At 41.5% G+C, this 27,287-nt stretch overlaps 1 protein-coding gene across 4 annotated transcripts in view; it reads right to left on the bottom strand.

Moving 5' to 3' along the window:
* Atp2c1 (ATPase secretory pathway Ca2+ transporting 1) overlaps positions 1 to 27,287 on the bottom strand; it is a 118,048-nt gene that overhangs the window by 83,785 nt on the left and 6,976 nt on the right. Inside the window, exons 1-2 of one of the 4 annotated variants that reach the window (XM_057768615.1) lie at positions 8,524 to 8,653; positions 8,055 to 8,237 (exon numbers count right to left, since the gene is read on the bottom strand). The exons of 1 other annotated variant lie outside the window; for it this stretch is intronic. In XM_057768615.1, coding sequence (XP_057624598.1) covers positions 8,055 to 8,060 — 6 coding nt within the window. In that variant the 5' untranslated portion in view covers positions 8,061 to 8,237; positions 8,524 to 8,653. Of the gene's footprint in view, positions 1 to 8,054; positions 8,238 to 8,429; positions 8,483 to 8,523; positions 8,800 to 27,287 lie in introns of those variants that run through there. 2 more of the 4 variants (XM_057768614.1, XM_057768616.1) reach the window with 2 other exon arrangements.

Below are 27,287 nucleotides of genomic sequence, written 5' to 3' on the forward strand. Positions count from 1 at the left end.
AAGGTAACTATTCAAGATTTCACATAAAAAAACAAGCAGGAATACAGAACAGTACTTTCTTAAGAACCACAGGAATGGGGCTGGAGAGATGGCTCAATGGTTAAGAGAACAGGCTGCTCTTCCAGAGGTCCTCAGTTCAATTCCCAGCACCCACATGGTGGCTCACAACCATCTCATAACTGTCATGAGATCCAATGCCCTTTTTCTGGTATGCAGATGTACATGTAGACAAGAACATATATAAATAAATAAATAAATAAATAAATCGGTTTTTTTTTAAAGAGCTACAGGAATGAGGAAACTGGCAGTAGTTAAGTAAACATCACAAAAGCAACTGTTACCTCAAAGAAACATTACAGATGGGAGAACTAGCCTAGAACAGTGAAAAGCACAGATGCAAAGTGCTTCCCCACTAGAGGAAGTGTTCATGACAAAGAAATTATTAACTATTCTCTCACAAGAGTAAAAATAATATGCATTATGAAATGCAAGGGGGAAACTGACTTTAAACAGACGAACCTGGCAGACACTATCTTAATCAAGTGATATTCCCATCTTCACCAGTCATAAGAAATACTAACCATGAATAATCACTCATCCAATGAACTCAAAATCAAGAGACAAAATGAAAGCAAGTGAGTGACCATCACTCTTCAAATGTCCAGCTCACATACAATGAGAAAGGAAAAGTTAGAACACAGGACAGATGAAACAAGAACAATGACAATGAAAAGAGAAAATGGATCCTGAATTGGGCTAGAAAAGGGATACTGTAGAACTGTGAATTTCCTAGTTTTGATAATTACACCATGATTATATACAGTGCAACCATAAAAGAAAGGAACCTTTAGGAAGCAGACACCTGGGAATTCTTTGGACTAGTACTGTACCTTTTATGTAAGTCTAACGTTAGCAAGACAAAAAAAGTTTAATCAATCTTAGAAAAACTTCTTTGGCAATTAGATTTATATCCAACAGATAATTACTCTGAACTATATTGTTCTATAAAAAGAATCTAGCATTGTTTTTTATTCAAATTTCAAGGTGGGCATATTTCATTAATAACAGTTTATACAAATCACTGAAGCTATCTGGTAGAGAGAAGAGGTTATGTCATGTTACCTATACTTTTTCAAATCTGTGACTTTTTTTTACTACCCACATTCAGCACTTGAAGTCTTTGTTGCCTCTCTTTCATCAACTGCAGTAACAAATGTTAGATCCCACTGTATTTTCTAGCAACATTTCTATGCAATATTCACTTCATTAAGCAACTAACTGGTGACCTTAACTTCGCAGGCTATCGCAAACCAAACCTTGACGAAATCAGTTACTGCTGTGATACCTTTCCACCTGCTGGCCAAGTTTGTAGTTAGTTAAGGGGCAAGTGGGAGCTACTAAGTCCTGAAAAGTAGTTCACCAGCAGATATAACTATCATCAAATATAATCAAATCTGAACACTATACGTTTTAATTGAAGGAAAGTGTTTTGCTGACATTAAATACACAGTAACTTCTAACCTCAAAGAAGTATCAACTGGGATTTTTGTAAAGAGATAAAAGGGAAAAAGTATTACAGACCCTGGTAGTCTGGCATATTCACAAAGAAACAGTTCAGAGGGCTGGGAAAATCATTCAGTGGGTAAAGTCCCTGCTATACTAGCATCCCCAGCACCCATGTATAAGGCCAAGTGTGGCTGAGCACATCTATAGCCCTAGCGCTGGGGCTACAGACAGGTAAGCTCCAGGGCTCAATGAAAAAAACAGTTCAACAGAAGTGGCAAGTTCAGGTTCAGTTAAAGACCCTTTCTCAAAAATTTAGTGAAAAGTAAGAGGAAAACAACCAACCTGAACTTCTAGCCTACACAAGCATATGCATGTATGCACACACACAATTTTATAAACCTCCATCACTTCAGTCTTGATCTAAAAAAAGAAAAAGTTCCGGAGCAACAGATAATACCTACAATGTATTTATAGTCTAAAATTAAATTAAGAATTTGACCCTGGTGAACAGAAGCTAAAACATTAATCTAGTTTCAGTATGTTTGTCTACTACAAAGTTATATAATACTAAAATTCCAAACCAAAGCAGCAGCACTCTTGATAAAAATCACAAAAAAAGCAAGCATCTATAAAAGCTACTATAGGCTTCTTAGACATCCAACTTAAAACTCAAATACTGAAGTCTTTGAATCCCAAGTTAATATCAGTGGCCAAAATGCCCCTCTTTCCTTAAATTAAGTTAAAGAAAATCTGCATTTGCTTTGCAGCTTTTGACTGCTAGGCACCTGTACACATGTGACCCGATTTAACCCTGACAAACTTCCTTTACAAAGGCGGAAACCAAGGGTCAGAAGTAATTTTCTTGCCTTTGGTTAGCAAAATGTTTCTCAACAGCTACCAACCTCTGGGGCTAAATAATGCCTTAAAGGAAGAAGGATGAGGAAGGTGCTAACTGTGTACAGCACAATGCTTCTCAGCCTCCTAGGAGTCTACTCACTGGATGCCAGCAGCACTGTGGCAGCTGTGACAACCAGTAATGTCTGCAGACATAGCCAAATGTTCTCCGGAGTGTGAAATTACCCCCAGATGAAAGAACCAGAGTGGAAGCCAACTTTTATATTCAATCAACAATACGTATGTGCCAGACCCTGCTCAAACTAAGTAAGAGACAACCTGAGGTTCTCTACCACAAGAATACAGGTTGAGCCTTGGTCTTCCAACAGAAGTGGTATTTATTTAAGACCTCTCTCCATACACAGCCCCCTAAGACTCATTTTAAAAAAAAGAAAAGAAAAACAAGAAAGAAGAGGAAAGGGGAGGGGAGGGGAGGGGAGGGGAGGGGAGGGGAGGGGAGGGGAGGGGAGGGGAGGGGAGGGGAGGGGAGGGGAGGGGAGGGGAGGAGAGAAGCAATAGTCACATCTTTTACTGGAGAGGAAAGGAAGCTGGAGTTCACATAGGTAGTTTCTAGTTTCACAAGCCAGGTATCAACTGTGGGTAATAGCAGGCCTCACAAGCATTAAGAAAAGGACATAGAAAAGATTAGTTTACATGACTTTACAAAGTGCACCACATGCTATTTCTGGCTCTCACGGCATGAAAAGCTTTGCCTCCTCTGAGGAAATGTAGCAATGACACTCCATAGAATGAGGAAGGTCTGAATCCCAAAGAAAGCCTGAGGCTAATACTTCTCCTCTCACCTACGTAAAAACTCAAATGAAGAAAAGCAAATAATCTACTAAGCAAACACTAACACAGCCAAGCAAAGTCTACTAGAGTTATTGCACACTAAGAGGGAAGGGGTCCATCGTTACATATACGAATGAAAAGGCAACATGAAAAGCTATCTCGAGAGCTCCGAATGAAAGGTGACAGGGTGAGAGAAAATACAGAACACATTTTAAGTTAACTTTGCCCTAAAACATTACTGCAGTGTTTCTTAGGAAAAGGGTATCCTTCCTGATGGCCGACGGCTGGGGATCTGACCAGCTCGGCCAGCGGCAGTGAGCTCTGAAGACACCACAGCATTCAAAACCTTTCAGTGTTCCACGCCAGCTGTCCCTTCTGTTTCTCTGTGAAGGACTGAACATGAGACAGCAAAACATTTCCTGCAGCCCAATTCTCCTCGAGTAAATACAAATAACTCTCTACAAGGATGTCATCAAGTCCTCCTAAGAACGCCATGTCAGATTATTTCACGAGTCCTCCGAGGAACAGGAACATACAACTTAAGACCAGCACATTTACAAAGTGACCACATGTCAAAGCCAAAAGGCTTTACTTAAGCAATTATAATTAGCAAGGTCTAGTACGTAAGTCCAACTCCTAAACTCTTTAATACCTGTAGCAGAAAAAAAAAGCAAGTAGAGACAAATTCGATGCCAATTACAGCCACGTTCCTGCCCCCTGCCAGATCACTACCCTTTCACATTTCACACTTTTTCTAAATGCATCCCAAGTCTATCCTATGAACCTGATTCAACACCATCTGAATAATTGCTTGTATACTAAAATTTATGTTCTTGTCAAAAGCAGCTTAAAGCCAGAAGACAAAGGAAACAGTAACAAATGCATAAAAAATGAACAAGTGAACAAACCCTAGTCATTAAAATTCATAAAGAATTGTATCAACTTAGTCTAAAATGTTAGAGAAATTATTTCTCATTTGAAATTACAGCACTAGCCCGAGAGCTCACTAACCAGTTTTCCTTTCACCAACATTTGTCCTCAGAAAAGCACAAGGAGCCTTGTCATAATGGATGCCTGAAATTATTAGTAAAGACTATCTTTCAAATAGGTCAATTCAGGACCCTTTTGAACTAATCGTACACTATCTTTATGATATTACCTGTAATAAAAGTGCAATTTAAAATTACCCTAACTTACTTTACCAGCAAGATAAAATATTCTTGCCACCTTTAAAACAAAACTCAACCTTGTAAACACACCTGGTTAAGTAAGCTCTCCAAGGAGAAGCAGCGCTGGGCCTCAGGAATATGTCCTCCAGACAACTATTTTGTTTTATAATGTTTCAATTAACAGAGCTCGATTCTGTTGACATTAACTGGTCAGAATATTAAGACAAACCAGGGCTCAGGTTTTAGTTCACAGGGTACCTATTTCACAAGCATGAGAACACACATTTAAAATTCAATTGTCAAAGACCATTGCTAGTCTGGTGAGATATCTCAGTGGGTAAAGACACTTGCCGAAAAGTGTGACAACCTAAATTTAATCTACAGAACCCACAAGATGGAGATCACTAACTCCCACCTCTGCCTCCTACAAGCTAGGATTAAAGGCATGTACTGCCACCACCAGGGTGGGTGGGGGGTTTGGGGGGGTGTTTCTAGCTAGATGTAGCATTTCTGAAATCTTGAAGATTATTACATTTCTATTCAAGAATTAAAGATACATTTAGTTTAACAGGAAGGAAAAAAATTATCTACAAAACCCTCCAGCTAGAAATGTCTTCTCTACTAAGTCATCCTTTAAATTATCAACAACTATTAAAAAACAAAAAGATATATATATATATATCTGTGTATCTCAGATTGTTAAATGATAGTTATCTTGTTAGTTTAGACTTGTAATAAGCATGCTAAAAGGAGTTTCAAAGGATTAGGACGCAAATCCCGACAACTGGTTGTCTAGGACTAATCCTTGAAATTCCAGTAAATAAATTAAGGCTTCAATTGCTCCTACTGACTGGTAGGCAGTATTCGTGAAGCATCCAGGAGAAGACTATGGGTAAAAATAGATCAAGTCCTAACAAAGTTCAAGTGGGCCCTGGAGGAAAAAAGCCTAGAAGAATCAAAATCTAGTGCCAAAGCAAATACCTCTACTGTTGAAGTTTGAAGTAAATGGATAAAAGCCTTTTCCTCCCAGGATGTGACCACTGTAAACATGACTGCTAAGACTTCTTCCCGTGCAGATGCTCTCGAGGGCCACTATCAGATAACACACACAGTTCACTCCTAGCAGTGTAACTTAGCTGAACTTACTGGAAAACTCTTTTGAACAACAGTAGCATGGCTTAATCACTCATTAAAGCCTTGTCAACCACTTCCCTGGCTTCACCTAATATACCAACCCTCCAACAAGTCAATATCCCATTCACAGACAAACTTAGGCTGAGAAAGCTCAGCACAGTGTCAGATGCTGGGTGAGGGAGCACGAGGACCTACCTCCCCCGACTACAGAAAATTCCTAAAACTCACCCCATACTGAACTAGCAACTTCATTCTGAGCATTTTGGCCAATATGATTTCCAGTTCCAACAATGAACTGTCATGACAGTAATGCCAGGTGGCATAATAGCATGCATCAAACAGAGAACTAGGCTATTCACAATTACCATTTATTGAGTATCTGTTGTATGCCAGAAGCTGTATTGAGCCCTTACAACAACCTCATAGGTAGCTACCATTACCCTCATTTTATACATGAAGAAACCAGAGCACGAAAAGCATTGCTAATTTGCATAAGGGCAAATAATGTGAAAATGCAGTATTCACAGTAAGATGCCTCGTTCTGCAAGCCATGCTCTTAAACGCCAACATTTCCCTCTCCCAAGAGAATGTCTGCAGTGTTCTTACCCTCATCTCAACTTTGTGAGCTGCACATTTGCAATCCCAATTATAGATGAAACTCAGCAAGGTGAAATGTTTTACCTAAAGCCATTCTTGCATTAGGGCAAGAATTTAATATTTTGGAGCCACACTTCTTTCTGAGCTGTTGATAATCAGATCAGAAGAGGGTACAAACTATAAAAGGAAAAGAAATACAAATCTATTTTAGGACAGTCAATTGCTTTGGAAGATTCTAGGCTATCTTCAAGTTTTTTCTAAAAAATAGTTAAATAGGAAAAAAAATGCTGACCCACTAAGAGATTAACAAAAATAGTCTTTTGATGGTCAAAAATAATTGGGCAGAAAACCTGTCAAGTTTTAAGACAATATAATCTTTTACTATGAAGCCACATCATTCTTGCATGGCCATAAAATAGACACACTGCTTTCTAACAACCGCCCCTTGCACCTCACAGATGAGTGCTAGCTTCATTACTCATGCTCTGATTCCTAGGACACCAGGAAAAAAACCAACAGCCAAGTATCCACCTACTCCAGGCTACCCCCAATCTGGTAACATCTGGTACATAGCTCACAGATGTACACTAACGTTGAGATGTTACTTACAGAGATTTCTAAACAGAAACCACTACATCAATGGACTTAATAGTGTCTTATGAAAAATAATCTGCCTTTCCTAAATCTACAAAAGACAAGAGGAAAGGGGCTTAGAAAAACAATTTTCCATACCACCAGGAAAAAACACAACTGCTATCTTAAAGACCCAATTAGCCTGAGTCCTCTGCAGTTCCACACTTCGGTATGTCAGAAAATGCCTTCCACCAATTATCCATCTAGAATGGAACTGGACAAGACTATCATCCTGTCCTCACTTTTCCTACACATGCCACAGTTCTCCAATAGCACAGCGGATTACCGCATCCACAAGAAACACCTCTTTTAAAATTTCCAGTCCTACTTAGCCAATCAAGCTTACATCCTCAACAATGGAAAAACATCAGCTTAGCTGCAGCTCCTGGGTAACAGATTTTAAAACCAAAAGAATAAGGGAAGATGGGGAAAAAAGCAACCATTTGTCCAGTATCTTTTCTAGCATCTTAAGAGCCCAGTCAAAAAAGGGTTGAAAAAAAAGAGAGAGAGAGAGAGAGATGATCACACACAAGCCAGAAATCGGTTCAAACAATAAGCATGGTCCGTACAAGAGGAAGAAAAAGCATTTATTCAGTTATTCAATAATTTCTAAAACAGCAGTGCTATATATGAAAAGCATTATTTTAATGAGGCCAAAGTAGTTGAGTAACATGCAACAACCAAACGCGTCCAGATGCAATGTGTAATAGGGACAAACAGGTTCCACTGTCAGCCTCTTAAAGATATTTTGAAATAGGGAGTAACTTTAAGAAGGGAAACTGTTTCGAAAGATTTCATTAAACTCAAGGGTATGTTTTCTGAGGGTTTTTTTCTATGAATTTTTTAAAAACCGCTTTTTTTCCCCCAAAGCCAGAATTTATTTTTAAAAAGCTTTTTATAACTGATTCAGTCGCACATCTTTAACAAAGCTTGCTATGCAAATATACAGGGATAGGATCCATTGCCTTCTCTTCCCATTCCCACTTCTCATCTGCCGGTTCCTTTCAAAGAGCCGTGAGGACATGCACAGATGCTATCGCAAATGAAAACTTCCGTTCCATTCCCGATACTAAAGAAAATAATTTCCCAGAGAAGCAGAATCAAGCTGTCACCCGCAGAACCCTAATCCCCGCAATGCCCATGTAACCAAAATAAAAGCTAGATGCTCTTAGGGAAGCAATCCTCAGACATTTCGCATGCAAAGGGGGGGGTGAAATCAATTAAATAAAATCATGAAAATAAAAAGGTGGAAAAAGACAGACAACTTAAAAAGCAAACCACCACACCCTCAACTCTGCTCTGCAAACCCATCTGCCGGGGCCTTTTTACCTTCATTTTCCATCGAAACTGCACTCGGGTTGATGGCTACAAAGTCTTTAGTGTCAGCAACGGCCACACTGGGAATAGAGAGAAGAGGAGGACAAGGAAGAGAAGACCCCGGAATCCCAGGCTGTCACCCCCGCTCCCGGCCACGCGTCCCACGGCTGCTCCCACCACCCCTAGCAGCAGCATCTGCAAGAGAAACCAGGAGAAGCGGAGCTGAGGAGAGGGGAGAGGAGCAGGGCGACCCCCCGCCCAGCCGCCACCTCCCTAGCCCACCCCCTGCGCCGCCCCCGGCGCCAGCGCCTCCCACCAGCCGGGCGGCGCCCAAGAGGCACCCTACGGACAGGCAGCAGTCCCCCGGACGCCCCCTTCCCTCCGGACCTGGAAGTTTCTGGAAATAGGGGCAGGAGTGGCTACCCGGAATCCTCCCCGACACCCTAGACGGCCACCCCGCCTCCAGGCTGCGAGGACTCACTCGCGGGGCTGCGGGGGGCGCCCCACGCGCCTCGGGCGAACGGGCGCTGCTGGCGGCGCGGGCAGCGCCACACACGGAGCCCAGCCGCGCGTCCGGAGGAGAACGGAGATCGAGCAGGACAGCGGGCGGGGAGGGAGGGAAGAGGAGGAGCGGCGAGGGGCCGTCAAGCTCGGCCCGTCGGCTCCGCGCGCGCGTCTCCGCGCACGGCCGAGCAGCTCTGCTCCCGCCTCCGCCTCCTGCGCTCCGCCCCTCCCCGCCGCCTGCCGCCCGGCGCGCCCAGCACTCCCCGGCCCGCCGCCCTCCGAGCTTTGTCGCTACCACTTCCGCCGGGAGAAGCGCGCGCGCAGGCGCACTCGAGCTCTCTGCGCGGGTGAGCGGAAGTGCAATGAGGCCGAGGCTGCGGGCCATACTGGACCTTGTTCGGGGATGGGGAGGCTTTGTGGGAGAGCGCGTGGGACCCGCGGCTCTTCGGGAGCTCTTGGGGTGGTGTCTGCCCGCTCTCTACACACCCGCCGGGTGTAATGGGCGGAAGCACGCCCAACCCCGTCTCCCTCCGGCCACACATCCCCTCGAGGCGGCCGTGGGATCGAGACGTAGGGACAGACACAGTCGTTCATGGCCGTGTCCCAGAGTCACCTGGGCACTCTAAACACTGTCCTGGAAGTCTCTCCTGTCCCGCGGCCGTCACAATCTCCTCGGACGACGCAGTGAGAAGCTGGTGTTCCTTTCGGCGGCCTCCCACGCGTCGTACCCTCCCGTGCAAACACCATCGCTGGCTGCTTCTCTGGACTTGCGAGGGCCAGTAATCCTGGAGCCAGTTTCCAAAAATTCTGTCCTGGTCAGGAGTGTACTCCGAGGCCCGTGTGTCATGAAAGGGCAAGGTTCGGAGTGACAGCTCACGGAAGGACTCCTGGCCTTTTTCATTGAGTTTATGCAACCAGAATAGCTAAACTAGCCCTACCATCGAAGCTGAAGAACCGGTATTACATTAACCGCTATCATTTTCCAAGTCAGCCTTACACTTAGCACCTCACACAAACCCCTAGTAAGTGATTTTTAATGAAAAAATGCTAAACTTGATGAGCACAGGTAGCAATTGAACCAATCTCTCACCTACATCCACTAGAGGGCAGAACTACACCTGTGGCCAGTTCTTGAGCATCCTCGGAAGACACCCCTTACCCCCCGACTCTGCTCAAAAAAAAAACAAAAAAAACAAAAAAAAAAACAAAAAAAAAAAAACCAAACCTACATGTTACAGGTATTTGTCTTCCACCACTAAATAACTATTACAAAGTTCCTCTTTTATATTAGGGCCTGTAACATGCTTCTCACCACACGTTCAATATAGTGAACCAAGTTCTCTGTCTTCCTGTGTTACATGCCTGGTAAGTTAAGCTAAATTTAGGATCAGAGAAACTCTGGACAGTTTTGAGGTTGACATACACACACCACTTCCATTTTGAAAATGACCCTTTTCCGTGTGTAGTGTTTCATGCTACTATTAGGAGACAGAAGTGGAGGATGGCCACAAATTAGACACCAGAGTAATCTAGAATAAAAAAAAAGAAGAAAGGAGGAAGAGGAAGAAGGAGGAGGAGGAGGAGGAGGAAGAAGAAGAAGAAGAAGAAGAAGAAGAAGAAGAAGAAGAAGAAGAAGAAGAAGAAGAAGAAGAAGAAGAAGAAGCAGCAGCAGCAGCAGCAGCAGGAGCATGCATGGGCAGCCCGTATATGGCGGTTCTGTTGAACTTGTCCATATTGGATTTCATGGGCTCAGTTGATGAGGACAATAGACCAGGTCTCTTCCTCAAGAGAAGCTAATCTAGAAATCTATAATAATTCTTATTATCTCCACTTTGGTTTGTATGCTTATTTATGTTTGTATGCCCAGTGGCATAAGCTTGTGGTTTCTATAGTAAATTTGCTGTTTTATGCTAAGTTTTAAAATCAGTTTGTAACAGTTATTAGTATTTAACAGAACCTTAATGGTACAACAATCACAACTAACAAACTATGTTTGTAAGGTAGATTACATAATATAAGCAGACTTCAGAAATGCTTCCTCATTTCCTCCTCAAAGCAAGCTGGGCCCTTCTGTGAGGCGTTGTATAGCCATTCCCACCTCAGCATGTGTTAAAGGGACAAACACAACACACAGTGAACTGTAAATGTAAAATACATGCACATATATAAGACTTTTTTTTTCTATTACCTAATTAAACTGTTGGTGGAACTAAAAAATAAGTGAAGATAATATATAAAGTACAAGCATTGCCAGGGTGTAAGCTTGGCACATCAAAAACAAGCAGCCTAGCAATAAACAGACTGATGGCAATGAAATATGTCCATCCAAGTTTCCTTGCAGTCAACTGTTGGGGAATATTACTTTAACTATGTAAAGGTGTGTTACATTTGTTTATGCTGTATTTGCTTAACGATGTAAAGAGGAAAAGGTTAAATTAAAAGAGCTATGGGACAAGCATGAGATAAGGCCGAGCATTCATAACTAATAATAAGTCTCCGTGTCATGGTTTGTGATTTGGTGGCAGCCGAAAGAAAGCCTGCCACAGTCCACCCCCAAAAGTTCCCTTAGAAATCAACCTCCTAAAATTTGAGTTTTGCTCTTTTTGTTTTGAATATTTAACCAACAAAATTAAATGCATCTTGTGCAAAAGTAGTTACAGGAGCTGAGAATGTTGCTTAGTGGTGAGGCACTTTGGTTCAAACTTCAGCACCACCAAGAAAGATAGAATGTGGGACGAGAAGAGGAAGAAACTGTAGGCTTCTTTTCTTGGGGGAAGTATTACAGTTGGGAAAGAGTGGGGATGCACGCTCAGAATGCTCCAGTGTTATCATACTGTGCCTTATTCTACACGGTATAGGAGCCACCTTGTTTCTAATGTTAAATTAGAATAAAAATCGAACATTAAAAGTTTATGAAGACAAAACACATTATATAAGCTAGCCTAGTCAAACTAATATTTTTACCCAAAAAAGGACATGCAAAGTGTCAAGTATGACAGCTGCCATTTATATAAATCCATATGATAAAGGAATATGGATTTCAAAACTTAAGAAAAGTTACTTTTAAATCTTTCTTCTATTAATGTCTTCTTTTAAACTTTTAACGTATCTGAACTAAAGCATCAAAACGTAATAGTTCACTACTTCCTAGGAAAAGTAAGCAGACAAAGGTATGTGCCCTGAAGTTCACTATCCCATACAGATGGTCTAAAAACCTTGCTGAGCATCTTATGCATATGTATGTATGCTCGTGTGTGTGTGTGTGTGTGTGTGTGTGTATAGACGCCAACCTTGGACGCCATCCTTAGAAACACCCTTCACCTTCTTTGAGACAAATCTATAATGGACCTGCCACTACCCAGGTATCCTCCCATTTCTGCCTCCCTAGTACTGGAATTATAGGCACATGCCACCATGCTCAGCTGGAGATGGAACTCAGTACGTTTTCACACTTGCAAGACAAGCATATTACAGACAGAGCTATCTTCCTAGACTCTCAAAGTTGCACATTTTTCTAAAAGATACGAAGACACAAGCCTTTTTGTAAGTTAACCTATTCCAACTATACAACAGAGTTTTCTTATGCAATAAAGGGCATGTGAAGTGTCAAGTATGGGGAAATGGGGTCACTGCAAAGAATGCCATATGAAAGCAGTATCCAGCAGCTGCCTGCCAGAATCACCATAAATCTGTTTGATACCATGTTTTTGGAGAGCACAGTAGACGTTGAAAGCAAGAAAGAAAAAGTTGAAGGGATCAAATACAAGTTACCTGTGTTTGGTTAGTTTAATTGCACACAGATTCCCTACGTAGTAGGCAAATATTTTTATCTCCCACAGAATTCCATAGCCTCGTTCACATTTAATGGCATTCAAAATGTGAAACATTTGATGAGTCTGAGAAGACGCCAGGGAAGTTTAAAGTGTACTTTTAATCTTTATCTTCAAAGTTTGTGCTGAGTTTGACTCCCCAGTCTACAGATCTGAACCTAGTGGTATTTGGAATTGCTACTATACCTTGCCAGACTTCAGATTGGAGATGAACATGCCAAAGGGTGCAGATGAGGATAAGAAAAGAAAAAGTAAAACAAGATGAATGTGAATGGTCACCCAAGAGTCAACTCAAGACTTCACTATTTCCATATAAAATAGACACACAGTATCCTAAGTTCTGTAAACCTTAAGATTTGTTGTGAAATGTAACTGCATCCACATAAAAAGATACCATCCTGCGAACTGGTGAAAAAGCTCACTGATAGACCTGAGGCTAGCCTGCACCAAGTCCTAGCTCAATCACTAGCCCTCAATAAAGGAAAAGATGAGAGGAAATACCTTTCTATCTCATTTTCAAACCTGCATAAATCATCTCTGTCTCCAAAACATTTGACTGTAATATATATAAATATAATAATAATATTATAATGTATATATTGCCATATAAAAATATAATTATTTAATATTACAATAGAGCTAATATAAATATAATTATATTGAAATATATACGTATATATGAGAAGATTTGTTGGATAAATGCTAATCTGAAAGACTGCCATTGTAAGTATTTATTGAGGAATAAATAAAGGTCATCCCACCCTGGACTTTACAACCGAGCTTTGCTGTAGAGCAACAGATGGGGTGAGGGAAGAATTTAAGGTGTTTTCAAAATGTAACAATGTAACATTCTTCTCCAGTTAAGTAGGACACTTGATCAAAGCAGGAGTAAGTCCTGAACAGTATCAAGTCTTGGCCCAAAACAGAGGCAATTATATGAGTCTTTAAATCTAAGTAACCACCTGGAATTAGAAGCTATCAATGCTGAGGTGCACGCTTCCTTACACATCGGAAATGTCCTCTTTACCTGTGCTTTGGATTTTAATGGCATGCCTGGCAAACTCCAGCACAAGTTTCAGCCATTAGCTTAGGGATCAATGAATATACTCTTCATCCCTGAACAATCCAGGGATAAAGAGGCTGTTCAGAAGCAACAGGCTGCCAGACATGGTGGCACACGCCTTTAATCCCAGCACTTGGGAGGCTGAGTCAGGCGGATCTCTGTGAGTTCGAGGACAGCCTGATCCACAAAGCTGAGTTCCAGGACAGCTAGGGCTGTTATGTTGAGAAACCCTGTCTCAAACAAAACAAAAGAAAACAAAATTTAAAAAAAAAGCAAAAACCAAGCCATGGGCCTTAGAGGAGCAAAGAAGTTTATAAACCACTGGTGAGTATCTTCTACTCAAAGCTTTGCTGGTAGCTTTGTTGTTGGATATTTGTGCACTCTGTAAAGAGGTATTACTGTGATTGGTGTAATAAAAAGCTGAACAGTCAATAGCTAGGCAGGAGGTATAGGCAGGATTTCCAGGGAGAAAGGTACAGGAGAAGGAATCTAGGCACACAGGAGACGCCAGGAGATATGGAGAAGAAACAGGAGGTGTAAGATGGAAGAGAGGTAACACCATGTGACAGAATGTAGATTAATATAAATGGATTCATTTAAGTTATAAGAGCTAGTTAGGAACAAGTCTAAGCTATAGGCCGAGCTTCCAAAATTAATAAGAAGTCTCCACGTCTATATCTGTGAGCTGACAGCCTAAAGAAATATCATATAGGAAACATTTCAGGCTCTTTATCCTGCTGAGTTCTGGTCTGAGAGCTTTGTGAAAGGTGTTTCTTCATACCTTCAAAATGGCACATTTTCTATTTTGAAGTTTTCTACTTCAATTAGAAGTCAGTATATGTTTTTTTCTTTCCTCTGTCTGAACTTGCCCTGTGTCCTTTCTTTTCCCTACAGAAATCATTTTTCTCTACTGTGTTTCCCATTGTGAAAATAAATGAGAAAAGGGGCCATTATGATAATAAAGCTGAAGGGGAGATCCTCAAGACAGAAAATAGCCCGAGGCTTATGAGAATTCTGAAGTTTAGCCCAAATCAATCATGCAAGCTGACTGTTACAGCCAGTAAACAAGCTACAAAATACGGACCCCATATCAGAGAGATGGTCTACAAGATAGTTGATTTAGAAGGAGCAATTATAATTTGGCAAAAAGGCTTGGGAGAAAGAAGGGAGAAACACAAATCCAAAATTGGCAGGGAAGCATTTGTGCAACACAAGCAAAATGTCAAGACCTTTAGACTAGAAAGTTCTTTGCTACAATTATATGGAAAACCAGAAGCGTTTACAATCTGCCTTCAGGTAACTTTATTTTTGGTTTGTGGTTCTAAGAGTCAAGGCCTGAACATACCCTTGTCATGGGACTTCATTCAGCCAACAGCTTTTGGGGTACCAGCCCTAGGGCATCATCTGAGGTGCTACTTGTGGACTTATAAGTGGGAAGAAGAAGCATGCTCACTCTCTTGTTCTGGCTCTTAGTGTGAGGGGAGACCCAAGATGGCAGAGAGACAGCAGTGTGGGATCACTGGTGGCTTCAGCCTTTTCTCTGTATTTGTGAGTCTGTCCCTTTTCATCGCAGCCCCTTAATAAATCGACTTCATTTACCTCAGTGTGTACATGCTACATATCCTATATTAGAAGACATTAAAATATAATTTAATGTTACTATTAAATGGGGAATTGCAGGTGGCAGGGTAGTAGAGATATTTCTACAACCTGGGAACAAGCTGAAGTACAAATATGGACCTATTTCAAACATTCAGACCCAAAACTTTCCCAGGAAATTGGTACAACAACCACTGGGATTATTGATGTCATAAACGGAAGTTTTGCTATCTAAAAGAGTTTAACAAACTAGAAATGGCACCATGCCCTTTGGAGGGTAGGGCACATAGAGATCTCAGTGTTGTATTCCCAGTGGTGAAGTATGTACTGCATGAACATTCTGAGTGACCCTCAAATACCGGCACCCTTCCAGGTCTCTCAGTGTGACCTTGCTATGGGCAGCATTAGCGCTACCCGTGATCTCCGCAGAAATGCGCACTCGCAGATCTTCCTGGAACCAACAGATACAGAAGTCTCAGGGTGGACCGAACAAGACTTCTGAATGATGCAAATGCTTGGCAGTGCTACCACCATCTTAGCATCACTCTTTCCACACATCTGCAGTGGCTAGGGAACAGCGAGGATGCAAAGCGGAGACCAGAAGAAACCAGCTCTCTTATAGTATGGCTAAGCCAACAGCCAACCTGGGCCTCCTGTAATACGAGAGAAAACATTACCTTTTCTGCTTCTTGTAACTACATTAGATAAAATGATTTAAAAAAAAACAGTTTAGATAAAAAGGTTAAAATTTAAGGAGTCTAATGCAGCATGGCATGTGACATAAACAAATGACAAAGTGTCATGCTTGAGGCACTGTTGCTGGGGAGCCACAGAATAAGATGGGAGTAAGACTGGACCAGGGGGTGTTGTTTTCAGGCGGGTATTAGCAAGTAAAGTAAAAACTTAGCTCTTGGCTTCAGTGTTTCTATGGACAAGTTTTTCTTAACTCTAATTAGGCATGCCTTAAAATCATACAACCGTACCTCATACTTGAAAAAAAAAGTGACATTTAGGTATTTTGTTTGTTATGTAGCAGGTGCCCTGGCATCTTCTTCTTCCATCTTCCTCCTCCTCCTCCTCCTCTTCCTCCTTTTTTCCTTCCTTCCTTCCTTCCTTCCTTCCTTCCTTCCTTCCTTCCTTCCTTCCTTCCTTCCCTCCTTTCTCCTCCTTCTAGGCTGAGGCTCAGACTTAGGGCCTCATATGCACTAAGCAAGCATTTCAACCCTACACTCAACCTCTAGCCCAGGCTGTTGGTTTTTCTTTTCTTTCTTTTCTTAAGTAATAATGGCAGATTCTATGACAGACCTGAAAAATGAAGTTGAGTATGTGCCTTCTATTGACTTGCATCTTTAAGTTCAAATGAACTTAAAGATAGTTAACTGGGTAGGATTTGTACATCAACTAGTTTTTATTATCTTATTTAAAGCAGGTGAAAACCTACAGCACTTGGGTTTTTTTTTTTTTTTTTAAAGCCTACATGTGCCAGGCAGTGGTGGTGCATGCTTTTAATCCCAGCACTTAGAAAGCAGAGGCAGGCAGATGGATCTCTGTGAGTTTTGAGGCCAGCCTGATCTACAGCGCTAGTTCCAGGACAGCCAGGGCTACACAAAGAAACACTGTCTCAAGTGAAAGAAGAAAGGAAGGAAGGAAGGAAGGAAGGGAGGGAGGGAGGGAGGGAGGGAGGGAGGGAGGGAGGGAGGGAGGGAGGGAGGAAAGAAGGATGGAGGGAAGGGAGGCTACATATATTTATTGTTCCATAATGTAAAAGGTCGGACTACGTTTGTTTGTTTCTTTAACAGAAGGGAGTACTTTGGATTGAACCTAAGGCCTCATAACGCAAGGCAGATACTTTACCACTGAGCTATACCGCCAAACTGACTCATGTACACAATGGAAAAATCCGAATGTGCTGGGGAGGTAAAGACGCCAACATTGCATGTTTCGATTAAAGCATTTAATTTTAGGAAAATAAAAATCAGTTTTCACTGAACAACCCAACTTGTTTATTGCTTTTCAGTAGCGATAAAACAATTCTCTGATATAATTAGACTCAGTCATCTCAACCCTGTGAGGCGAACAGCTCCATTGCTGCTTCGAGCTGATTCAAGCCAGGACCACACAGGTGAAGCTCCGTGCACAAGGCTTTCTTCCTGTCCATCTCTGATTGCCTGCGCATGCCCACAGTGCACTGCCAGGGAGTACACGGGCCATTACCCAGCTTATTGCATTTCCCCTCAGCTCACGATCCTGTTTCACTCAAGTCTTGTCTTATTCATTTCATTATGGATTCATACAACCTTGAGAGGGACTAATTCCCGAATCTAGGCCATTTGTCCTGCAGCTCCCTTGATGACAGTGAAGACTATATTATTTAATTATATAGTCATTGTCTTTCTTGGTTGCTCTCAGTTATTGTCTCCAATCTACTTGTTTGTTTTTATTTAACCTTCAAATACCATTACTGGGGAATTCATGCTCCAAGCAGAAGCTCTTCAAATACCCCTTGGGTTTATCTTCCCAGAGTTGCTAAAATGAGAACGTAATCTTAGGAATAAATAAGCAATGATAAGTATTTTAGAGAGATTGATTATTCAGTGGGTAATTGAGACATGTTCATTAACATGCTCTATTGAAAAAAATAAGCAAAATACATATTAAACGTCTGTCTAGGATCTAAAAGCTACTCGGCAGTATCAGGAATCCCGATTTCATCTTTCCAGCTAAATTGTTGTTCTGAGTCTTTAACATCCTATTTGCATATGAAGCAGAGGGAAGTAGGGGCAAGGGAAATTTATTTTTTTTAATATTAAGACTTCATGGTGACTTAAGTTTGGATCCTATACAGGACAGAACAACTATTATATCCCCTTGATGTCCCATAATTTAAATCCGCAATGAAAAGTCTCAGTTGCCCAATCAGTTTAATCAGTAAACATCTATAAAAGAAAGAAGTAAATGGTTATGAATATGTATGGTAGAGGCTCAGAGCAAAGAAACTGCCTAATCATTTCTCGCATTAGTAAGTATTATGTAATGCTAGTCACGGGACTGCTGTAGTTGAAAATGGTCAATTAAGACCTTTCCAAGCCGTAGGTCCTTATTACTGCTCCCCTGGCTTTAGCAATGATACGCCATCTTCCTAAGTGGCACCAGGGCTGCTCTGCGAAGGCATGGCAACCCCTATCAGCTCTAAGAACTATGCGTCATCAAATGACCTCCATCAGTAGTTCCCAAGCAGGGTCCCTGCCACCTGGGAACTCGTTAGGAAGGCAGATTCTTGGGCTTCATCCAGCCCTACTAAATTAGTAACTCTGGAGGGGAAGTCCAGTAGTCAGTGTTTTAATTAGCCCCTCGGGTGATTCCAGTGCATGCCTGGGTCTGAGCACTGATTCTCAGGAAGCATGAAGCATTCATCTAAAGAGTATTTTGATCATGATAAATAGTCTTTAAAGAACAGTGAGGGTGCATTCCAGCATTTAAAACTCTCGACATCGTCATGAAATCATGGAGGGCACAAAACTCTTTCAAAGAGATGTGTATTGGTCTAAAACCTGGTGTCTTAAAACGTGAGGGGAAAGAGCATTATGGTCATAAAGGAATCCTATTTCTCCCGTGTAGGCATCTCTGCACATCATGCCAGCCACACTCTGGGCACTAAGGACAAAGGACAGAGAGCAGCGCAGCGGTAAGGGCTGGAGCTGGGATGGCGGTTGTAAAGCAGCCTTTGTTTCCTGATTCTAGACAGGCCCTTTGGAACAATGCCTCTTTGACCAGAGGTTATCAGGCTTTTTAGCCAGAGCAGTAAAGATAAAAGGAAGAGATTTTTTTTTCTACAAAGTAAATAGAAAATTCAATTCTCTTAAAACTGGATCCTCCCTAGGGAAATAGTTCCATTTAAAAATATATATATAATAAAAATAAAAGGATTTTAATCATGTAACAAGAGGATACAATGATTTTTTTTGGAGATTTTATGTAAATTTGGTATTGGAGACAGAGCAAAAGGGAAGGTTTCACACTAGTGAAAAAGCATATATATATAGATATAGATATATATATGTATATATACACATACAAAAGCATAATATACAGATAGCATTTCACTATTCAGCATCTTTTGGAAATTTTTATTTTATGTGAATTCAGTTTTCATCTACATATGTGTCTATGCACCCCTTGTTTTACTGATACCCTTGGAAGCCAGAAGGGAGCATTGGATCCCCTGGAACTAGAATTCCAGATGACCGTGAGTCACTGTTAACAATGCTAGAAATTGAACCGAGGTCCTCTGGAAGTAGTAAGTGCTCTTAACCATTGAGAAACCTCTCCAGCCACCTATACAATCATTTTAAAAAATTTTCATGGGCTGGAGAGATGGCTCAGTAGTTAAGAGAACATGCCACTCTTCCAGAGGGCCTGAGTTCAATTCCTAGCACCTATGTATCATTGGCTCGCAACCACCTGTAACTTTAGCTTGAGAGCAATCTGATATGTGATTTTAAAAAGAGCAATATACTGCTTTACAGAGGACTCAAGGTCAGTTTCCAATACCCACACCAGGTGGCTCTGAGCCACCTGTAACCCCAGTGCAAGGGAATGAGTCATCCGGCGTTGGTTGCCATGGATACTCACTGGCACGTACATGCCTCCACTCATACACACATGGAAAGACAGAGAGAATTTACAATTGTAAACTTGTATATTTGATATATAAAGCTAACGTGTTTTTATAATTTGCTTTGTTTTCTGAGCCGTTTTTATTTATAAGCCATGACCTAGCTGAGCGATAAGGATTGTCAGCTCAAATGATGGTACAGACACAATTAGAAGTGCTGCTTACATTTTAAGACAGTTATCCGTGGATGCAATGAAGGTTAAAAAAAAAAAATTCAAGAGTTTCTGCTGGGGCTGGAGAGATGGCTCAGAGGTTAAGAGCATTGCCTGCTCTTCCAAAGGTCCTGAGTTCAATTCCCAGCAACCACATGGTGGCTCACAACCATCTGTAATGGGGTCTGATGCCCTCTTCTGGCCTGCAGGCATACAGGCAGACAGAATATTGTATACAAAATAAATAAAAAAATAAAAAAAAAAATTAAAAAAAGAGTTTCTGCTAAGAAGAGAACCCAGGGAAAAGCTGGGCCTCGGAAGACCTGAGCAATGAACACAGCAAGAGAAACAAACAAAAAGGTGACTTTATGGGATATCAACCCAGTTACAGTAACTATGTTATAATTGCAAATAACAGATGGGTTTGCAAAAGCTTGATTACACCTTAATGAATTTTTAAAGACTTCCTTTCGCGCAGTCACAATTTTTCTATGGGGTCTTTAACAGAATAACATGGTCTTATCCTCTACGTGGTAATGCGCCTCCTTGAAAGAATAGTAAACGGTGCGTTTAATATTAATTAAGCCAATCTAGGAGTCTGAGACCTATTTGTATTTGCAAACAATCCCTTTGCAAATAAAAATTCCTTTGTCAGAGAGCAATGGGGACAGAGAGACGAGAACCTTTGAGACCTGCCAGCGCTAGAACAGCTCCAATTTACCTCACTCTGTTTACAAAATACACTGGGAGAAAAATGCCCCCCACTTCACTCTGGGAGGTTGGGCTCAGGATAAGCCTGTAGAGCATCTTTTTGCTGCATCTACAATATCAACTCATGTGTATTACAGTATAAGACCCTCTTTAAATTGTGTATCCCCATCCAGGGCAGGTTTTCTTGGAAGCCAACAGAAGCTAACTTCAGGGAACCTCACTCACAGAAGTCCGTTTCAGAGATCAGCTCCAGCAAGCTCTCACAGTCTTGCATTTTGGTAACATTTGCAGATTATTTGAATGGCAGTTGACTTTGGGGCGCCTGCTTTGCTGACTCTTCTCCATCCAACGCCATGTAAGTGATCACAGGTATATTCTCGTCCTGACTCAAAGGAGCGTGAGTTGGGGAAAGTGTTTAGATTGTGCTTGGGTTTAGTGGCATATATAAATGTGATTTGCCATCAGTATGTATGGTTAAGTTGTTGCTAACTGCCCTGGTGGAGAAATGACAACCGCGACTATTGTGACTACCTGAACTAAGTCATGGAACTGCAAAAGGGGCTGTAAATGTGTTTTATATTATGCAGAACCTGAAGGACATAGATAGTGCAGGAGAAAACAGAGCCAGAAGCTCATCTGAGGTCCTTTTTGGACTTAATTTAAAAACAAGTATAAGTTAACCATTCCCAGGGAGTGTCTGTATAGTGGCATTTCATTTGTATTTTAATAAATAAAACTTGCCTGAAGATCAGAAAAGTAAAACAGCCACACTGATCAGCCTTACAGACCAGGCAATGACACACACCTTTAATCCCAGTAGCCACCCTAACTTGCCATAGAAACCAAGCAGTAGTGGTGCCTGCCCTTAATCCCAGAACTAGAGCGGATTATAAAACCAGAGGAAACAACTCTCAGTCAGTCTCATTCTGAGATTCCTGGAGGCAGGATCACCATTTTCAGACTGAGGTTGAGGTAAGAGCCAGTGGCTGGCTGCTTTGTATTTCTGGTCTTCAGGTTAAATACCAATATCTGTCTCTGAGCTTTTATTAATCGTGTTTCATGTCTGCATTCCTAGACTCTATTTAAAGAATATTAGGAAATTTCTGTCGTGCGAGGGGTTGGTTAAACATCCCAGACCCCCAAAAGATAGGAGAAAATCATTTTAGGATATCTCAGCTACTTAGTAAAAAATGTTTTTATCATCTACATTTTCTGATCTTTGTGGTATTTGTCACTCAACTCTGTAATTGCTGTGACTTAGTTTATTCTAAATAAATATTGACTTTGTATCATCTTTGATATTTATAGCTTCTGATGTTTATGTTTCAATTCACTGGCTTAATGATGGCTGGTTGGTCAGCACCCGGTAAGACATTATTTCTGATTATATATTTGAGGATGATTCAAGAATAGATTAGCATGTGAATTAATGGGATGAATATGTGTAGTAACATGGTTGGTCATCATGCAACCCACAAAGGGCCAAACTGAACTCAAAAGCATAGACGCAGCATGTTTGCTCCCCCTGTGCTGGAACCCCTACCAGTGTTCCTGGCTCTCAGGTCTTCTTCCTTGAACCAAATTAAATCATCAGTTCTCCTGGTCCTTCAACCCGCAAAGGAAAGACCATGGGTATTCTAAGCCTCTTTAATCATATAGGATATATATCATAAATACCCATAATAAATATAAATATCCTGATAGAAAATAAATGAGAGATAAATGATTGATTGTCTCATATGTGGTATGTTTCCCTAGTTAACACTAATACACATCTTATACTTTTTCCTAAAGAAGTTTCCAGAAATTGAATTAATTGCAAATAATTCTAAAATCTGGGCCACTACTCGTATTCCTGATACAAAAAAACAAACAAACAAAAAAACAACAAGAAAAACCCCCACATGTTCCTAACATATCGGTTGCCACAGTTTGATGTCTAACCCTTGTCATTTTAAATTTTTATTTACTTTATGTGTATGGTGTTTTGCCTGCATGTATGTCTGTACACCATATGTGAGTTGCATGAGGGTGCCGGGAATTGTACCTGTGTCCTCTGGAAGAGCAGTTAGCACCCCAAGCCACTAAGCCACATCTCCAGTTCTGCTATCTTTAAAAAGTTTAAGAAAATCTAATTGCAAGAGGAAAAAATAAAAGGAAGGAGGGAAAGGGACCAGGCAGTAGCTGTGGCAGGTGGCGGGTGGGGTGGTAGGCGGGGGAGGGTCTGTCTCACATGGAGAGGCTTTGTCAACAAATCTGGGATCAAAATCTTACTGTCACTATTTATGATCTACGGACCCAGTCAGTTCACATCTTTACCCACAAAGTGAGGGTGACACTACCCATTTTGCACTGCTGTGAGGACTAACTTGTGGCAGATCTAAAAGAACCTGACCAAGTGTTTAACACAGGTGAGTCATTGGATTAAAATTCTAAGATTCCTCATTCTAAAATGTACAATCTCGTTACTTTTCCCAAACCATACTTCCATTAGGATATGCAAGCAATAATAATAATAATACTTTCAGCATTTTCCCAGCAAATTTTGAGCAGTACGACATATGTAGGAAGCTCATTTCTTTTTCTGTCAAGACATGGAACTGTCTGTACAAGGTGTGAGAGTATGTCCTCTTCTGTTCTGAACACAAGTTAGCAAAATGTTTGCACAATCTGTTGAAGGAGTGAAATTGGGTAGCAAACCTCTATATGTGGGATCCTGCGCTCTTCTGGAGAACCATGTATTATCAAAGAGCCCTTACCTGGTACTATTGAAAGATGGTGGGACCATTAGGAAGGTCTAGCAAAAGAAAGGCCTCTGAGGTCATGCCCTCAAAGGGGATATTTCGGGTCACAACCGCTCTTGCTCTCTGGCTCCCGGACAAATTCAGTGAAGAGTATTTTTTGTCTACTGCTCCCAGCATGGAGTGGGTGAACTTATAGACTGACATCTTTCCGGGTATTTTATCATAGAGTCTGATGAACACACACTTCAGGGGTCTTCACAAACACCCAGGGTTTTGCAGCTGAGTTCCTGTACTTCAGAGACACAGTACCAGTTCAGGCAGTCACCCGCTCTGTGTTTCAAAGGCAGCTGAGTGTAGTAAGTGGGAAAAATTCCCAAGCACATGACCGGATTGCTAACAGCTCAGAATTCAGCCCATAGTCCTGGTGTCCCTTAAGTAGATCTACACAGCCATGGTGATAGGAACAATAAGGATGGAACAGCTTTATAAGTTCCCATTGAAAAACAGAAAATTGGCCATGTTAAATTCAGGGGAAAATGGAAACGAATAAGAGACTTTACAATGGGGGTTGCTAATGGTTAAAACATCACAAAAAGAGCCTGAAATTCCTCAATGTCCCTATCCATCCATGACCTGTCCATACACATAGTTATCTCTCCCTAGACTGGAAGGCGCTATAACAGCTACACAGCTGTGCATAGAAGTAGTCAGTGGTCCATTAGGTTCATGAACGCTAGTCCTGGTACATGAGCTTTTCACCTGAGGTCTTTACTAGACATTGTTATATTTCATCTCTTGCTGGAGGATTTGCGTTCCACCCAAACCTCCAAAGCCATTAGATTCTATCTTCCTCGCTCTTAGACTTTGGAGCATAGTTCATTCTATAGACTTTTTAACAACTAGATAAATAAAAAAAAAATTATCCATCGGTGCTTTTCATCTTTCCGCTGCCCACTGATCTAGAATCTTAGGGCTAGAATGGGCCAAATAAATCATCCAGGGTTCTCTCTGATGACCAGAAGCTGTTGTTACAGTGATCGTCGAAGAGGGACATGTAACCGTGTGTTCTGTGAAAGGCAGTTCATTCCTTCCTTCCTCATCTGGCTTTATTATTACAACACAGTCCTTCTCTGCAATTCCACCCACGAGTCATGCTTAATTTTCTCCATAACCTCCAAATACACCCAAGCTTTCTAAACAAATTAGCCCTGCGAATCTTACGAAACACATACACAAGCACAATTGAAAGCAATCACACCCTGCCTCTTCTTCATAAAGCCTAACAGCCAGGATTCTTTTAAGCACTTCTGTCTCAGGGTCAAATTCATGAAATCCATTTTATCCTATTCATTCATTTCCATCAACCTGTATTCAGTGTCCCACATCTGACAGGCATGTTGCTAATTGTCTAGGACCTGTTGATATTAAATAGCTCCACGGATGGATGGAATTGCTCAGGACAGGGACAGCAAAGGAGAATTAATTACAAGGTTTCTTTGGAGCATTTATTAGACACAGGACTGCGGTAGGAAACCTGCCTGAGAGCTGGGGATACAGCTCAGGTTAAGAGCACTTGCTCAGCTGGGAAAGCTGCCCACCCTAGGGGGGTTAATAGGTGATGGAGAGTTAACACAGTGGAGGGACGACCTGGCCAGGCAGTGACAGGAAATGGGGTAAGTAGACAGGCAGTGAGAAAGGACATCAGTGCTGAACCAAATTAAGCCCTTTGTGACAGGATGTCCGGGAGCTTCTTCCTTATCCCAAAGCAGGGGCAAGTCATTGAAAGATCACAAGCAGGGGCCTGAGAGGTCTGTCTCTGAAAGACAGTCTGTCTCCAGTGGAAATTCAGGAGGCTATTCCGTGTCTCAGACAAGAAGTAATGATGGTCTGTGGGCTAAGGGTCTGGGAAAGAGAAGACTGGCATCTAGGTGTAAGATTGAAAGGACACGGCGACAGCATAGATGCCGACCGAGGAAACACAAAGCACCTACCTGAATAACAGGATGGGTGGGTGGCGCCACTGCCCTTGGATAGGTGTGTAAGGAAGGCAGGTCACGAAGCTGGGTGATGGTGACTCAGAAGCTATTAATCTTTCTGCACCCTCTCAGTTATAGGCTCTCGGGATATTGGTAATTACAACATCCTAAAGTACAGCATTTTCTTTCCTAAAATACAGCATTTCCCCCTCCCCTCATTAGAGGAATTTTGTAATTACCACAATAAAATGGTTCCACTCTTAATGTCATATTTAATAGTCAGAAACATTAAAGTAAAGCTTCATCTTATCACAGCAACTGACTCCAATGCTACCTACATAGAGTTACACAAATTTCTACACAAGAGTGCTGTAAAATCTCTGCCTTCTGTTTGAAATTCCACACAGATAATCTTTTACTCCTACACCCAAACCATTAAATCTTTCTCTTCTCAAACCAACTACAAGGACACCGGCCTTTTTCCAGCTCTCTCAAGTGTTACTTAACCACCAACAGCATCGCAGTACTCTATAAATGTGCACGCGCACACACACACACACACCTGCATGCACACACACGTCTGCATACAAACACAATCACACACATACTAGACACAGCCCAGAGCTTTGTGGTACTAAGTGGATATTCTGCCACTGCTCCCCCAGATCACACAACTTCCTTTTCACATTCTTAGTGTGTGTGTGTGTGCGTGTGCGTGTGTGTGTGTGTGTACATACAGAAGAAGTTTCAGTTCTTTTCTTCTATCACGTGACTCTCAGAGAACCAACTCAAGTCACCAGTTGGACCATTTCATTAACTTGACTTAAAACAAATGAACAAAACCCCACAACTTTTAAAAACTTTGGTGCAATCCCAAGTTAACCATTTCCCCTAAGGAGCTAAAAAAACTCTTCACATTCCTTAAAACATGCTATAGTGAAGTGTGTGTCATTTCACCTATGGAGGCTGCGCCTGTAGCAGCAATCCTCTAAAACTTTTTGAGAATACTGAGCCCCAACATTTATTCGAGATTTATTCGAGAAGGGGAATTAGAGCGGCCTCAAGATTTAGAGTGTTATGCAGGTCAGGGATAAGAGCCGAACTTCTTAAGGTTCAAATTCAATTCATGTTGGAAGTTGTTTGCTCTGCACTTCCTGTTTATTCAGATAATATTACATCCTTCTGGAGTCTTTGATGGACTTGAAAACTAGGTAGTTTTCCTCTGTTATGTTAGAAGGCAAATTAGGTACAGAGCTTTGGACTCACCAGGATAGAAGAAATAATGGAGTATTTTCTCCAAATATGCCAAATACAAATGGACTGGACATTGTAAAAGTAATTCTTACCTAATAATTATTCTTAATATTTATAGTTTTATGTTAGAGTTAAAAACTTTCCTTTTCATTTAGACAAAAGGGGGAAATGTTGCAGAATAATCTTTTTGTATATTGTTGAATATGTGTTACTCTGATTGGTTTAATAAAACGCTGAATGACCAATAGCTAGGCAGGATTTATGGGGCAGAGAGAATGCTGGGAAGAAGGAGGCAGAGACAAGAGGAGATGCGAAACAAGCAGCATGGACATTACAAAGCAAAGGTGATAAAGCCACGAGGCAGAAAGTAAATGAATGGGGATGGGTTAAGTTATAAGAGCTAGTGAGAAACAAGCCTAAGATACCAGCCAACTTTCATAATCAATAAGTCTCCATGTTGTGATTTGGAGGCTGGTAGGAGGGACAGAAAAACCCACCTACAAGAGAGCAAGGCTCTGTTAGCCCAAATCATCTCAAATTCTTGTTGGTTAAACTTGTCAGTCTGTGTTTTCTGCTCCCTCCTATTTTCGCCTTGCCAGGGATCTGTAGAAGGAGAGATTCAGGCTGGTGAAAGTGCTGGAGGGAAGCACTAGCTGAAGGTCACATTCTCAAAAGTAAGCTTTTCTCTGCCCCAGCCTTATGTCATTGCCATTGCCTTCTTTTGCCCTGAGTGACAG

This window comes from Chionomys nivalis, chromosome 4 (genome assembly GCF_950005125.1).
Source record: "Chionomys nivalis chromosome 4, mChiNiv1.1, whole genome shotgun sequence".
NCBI lineage: Eukaryota > Metazoa > Chordata > Mammalia > Rodentia > Cricetidae > Chionomys > Chionomys nivalis.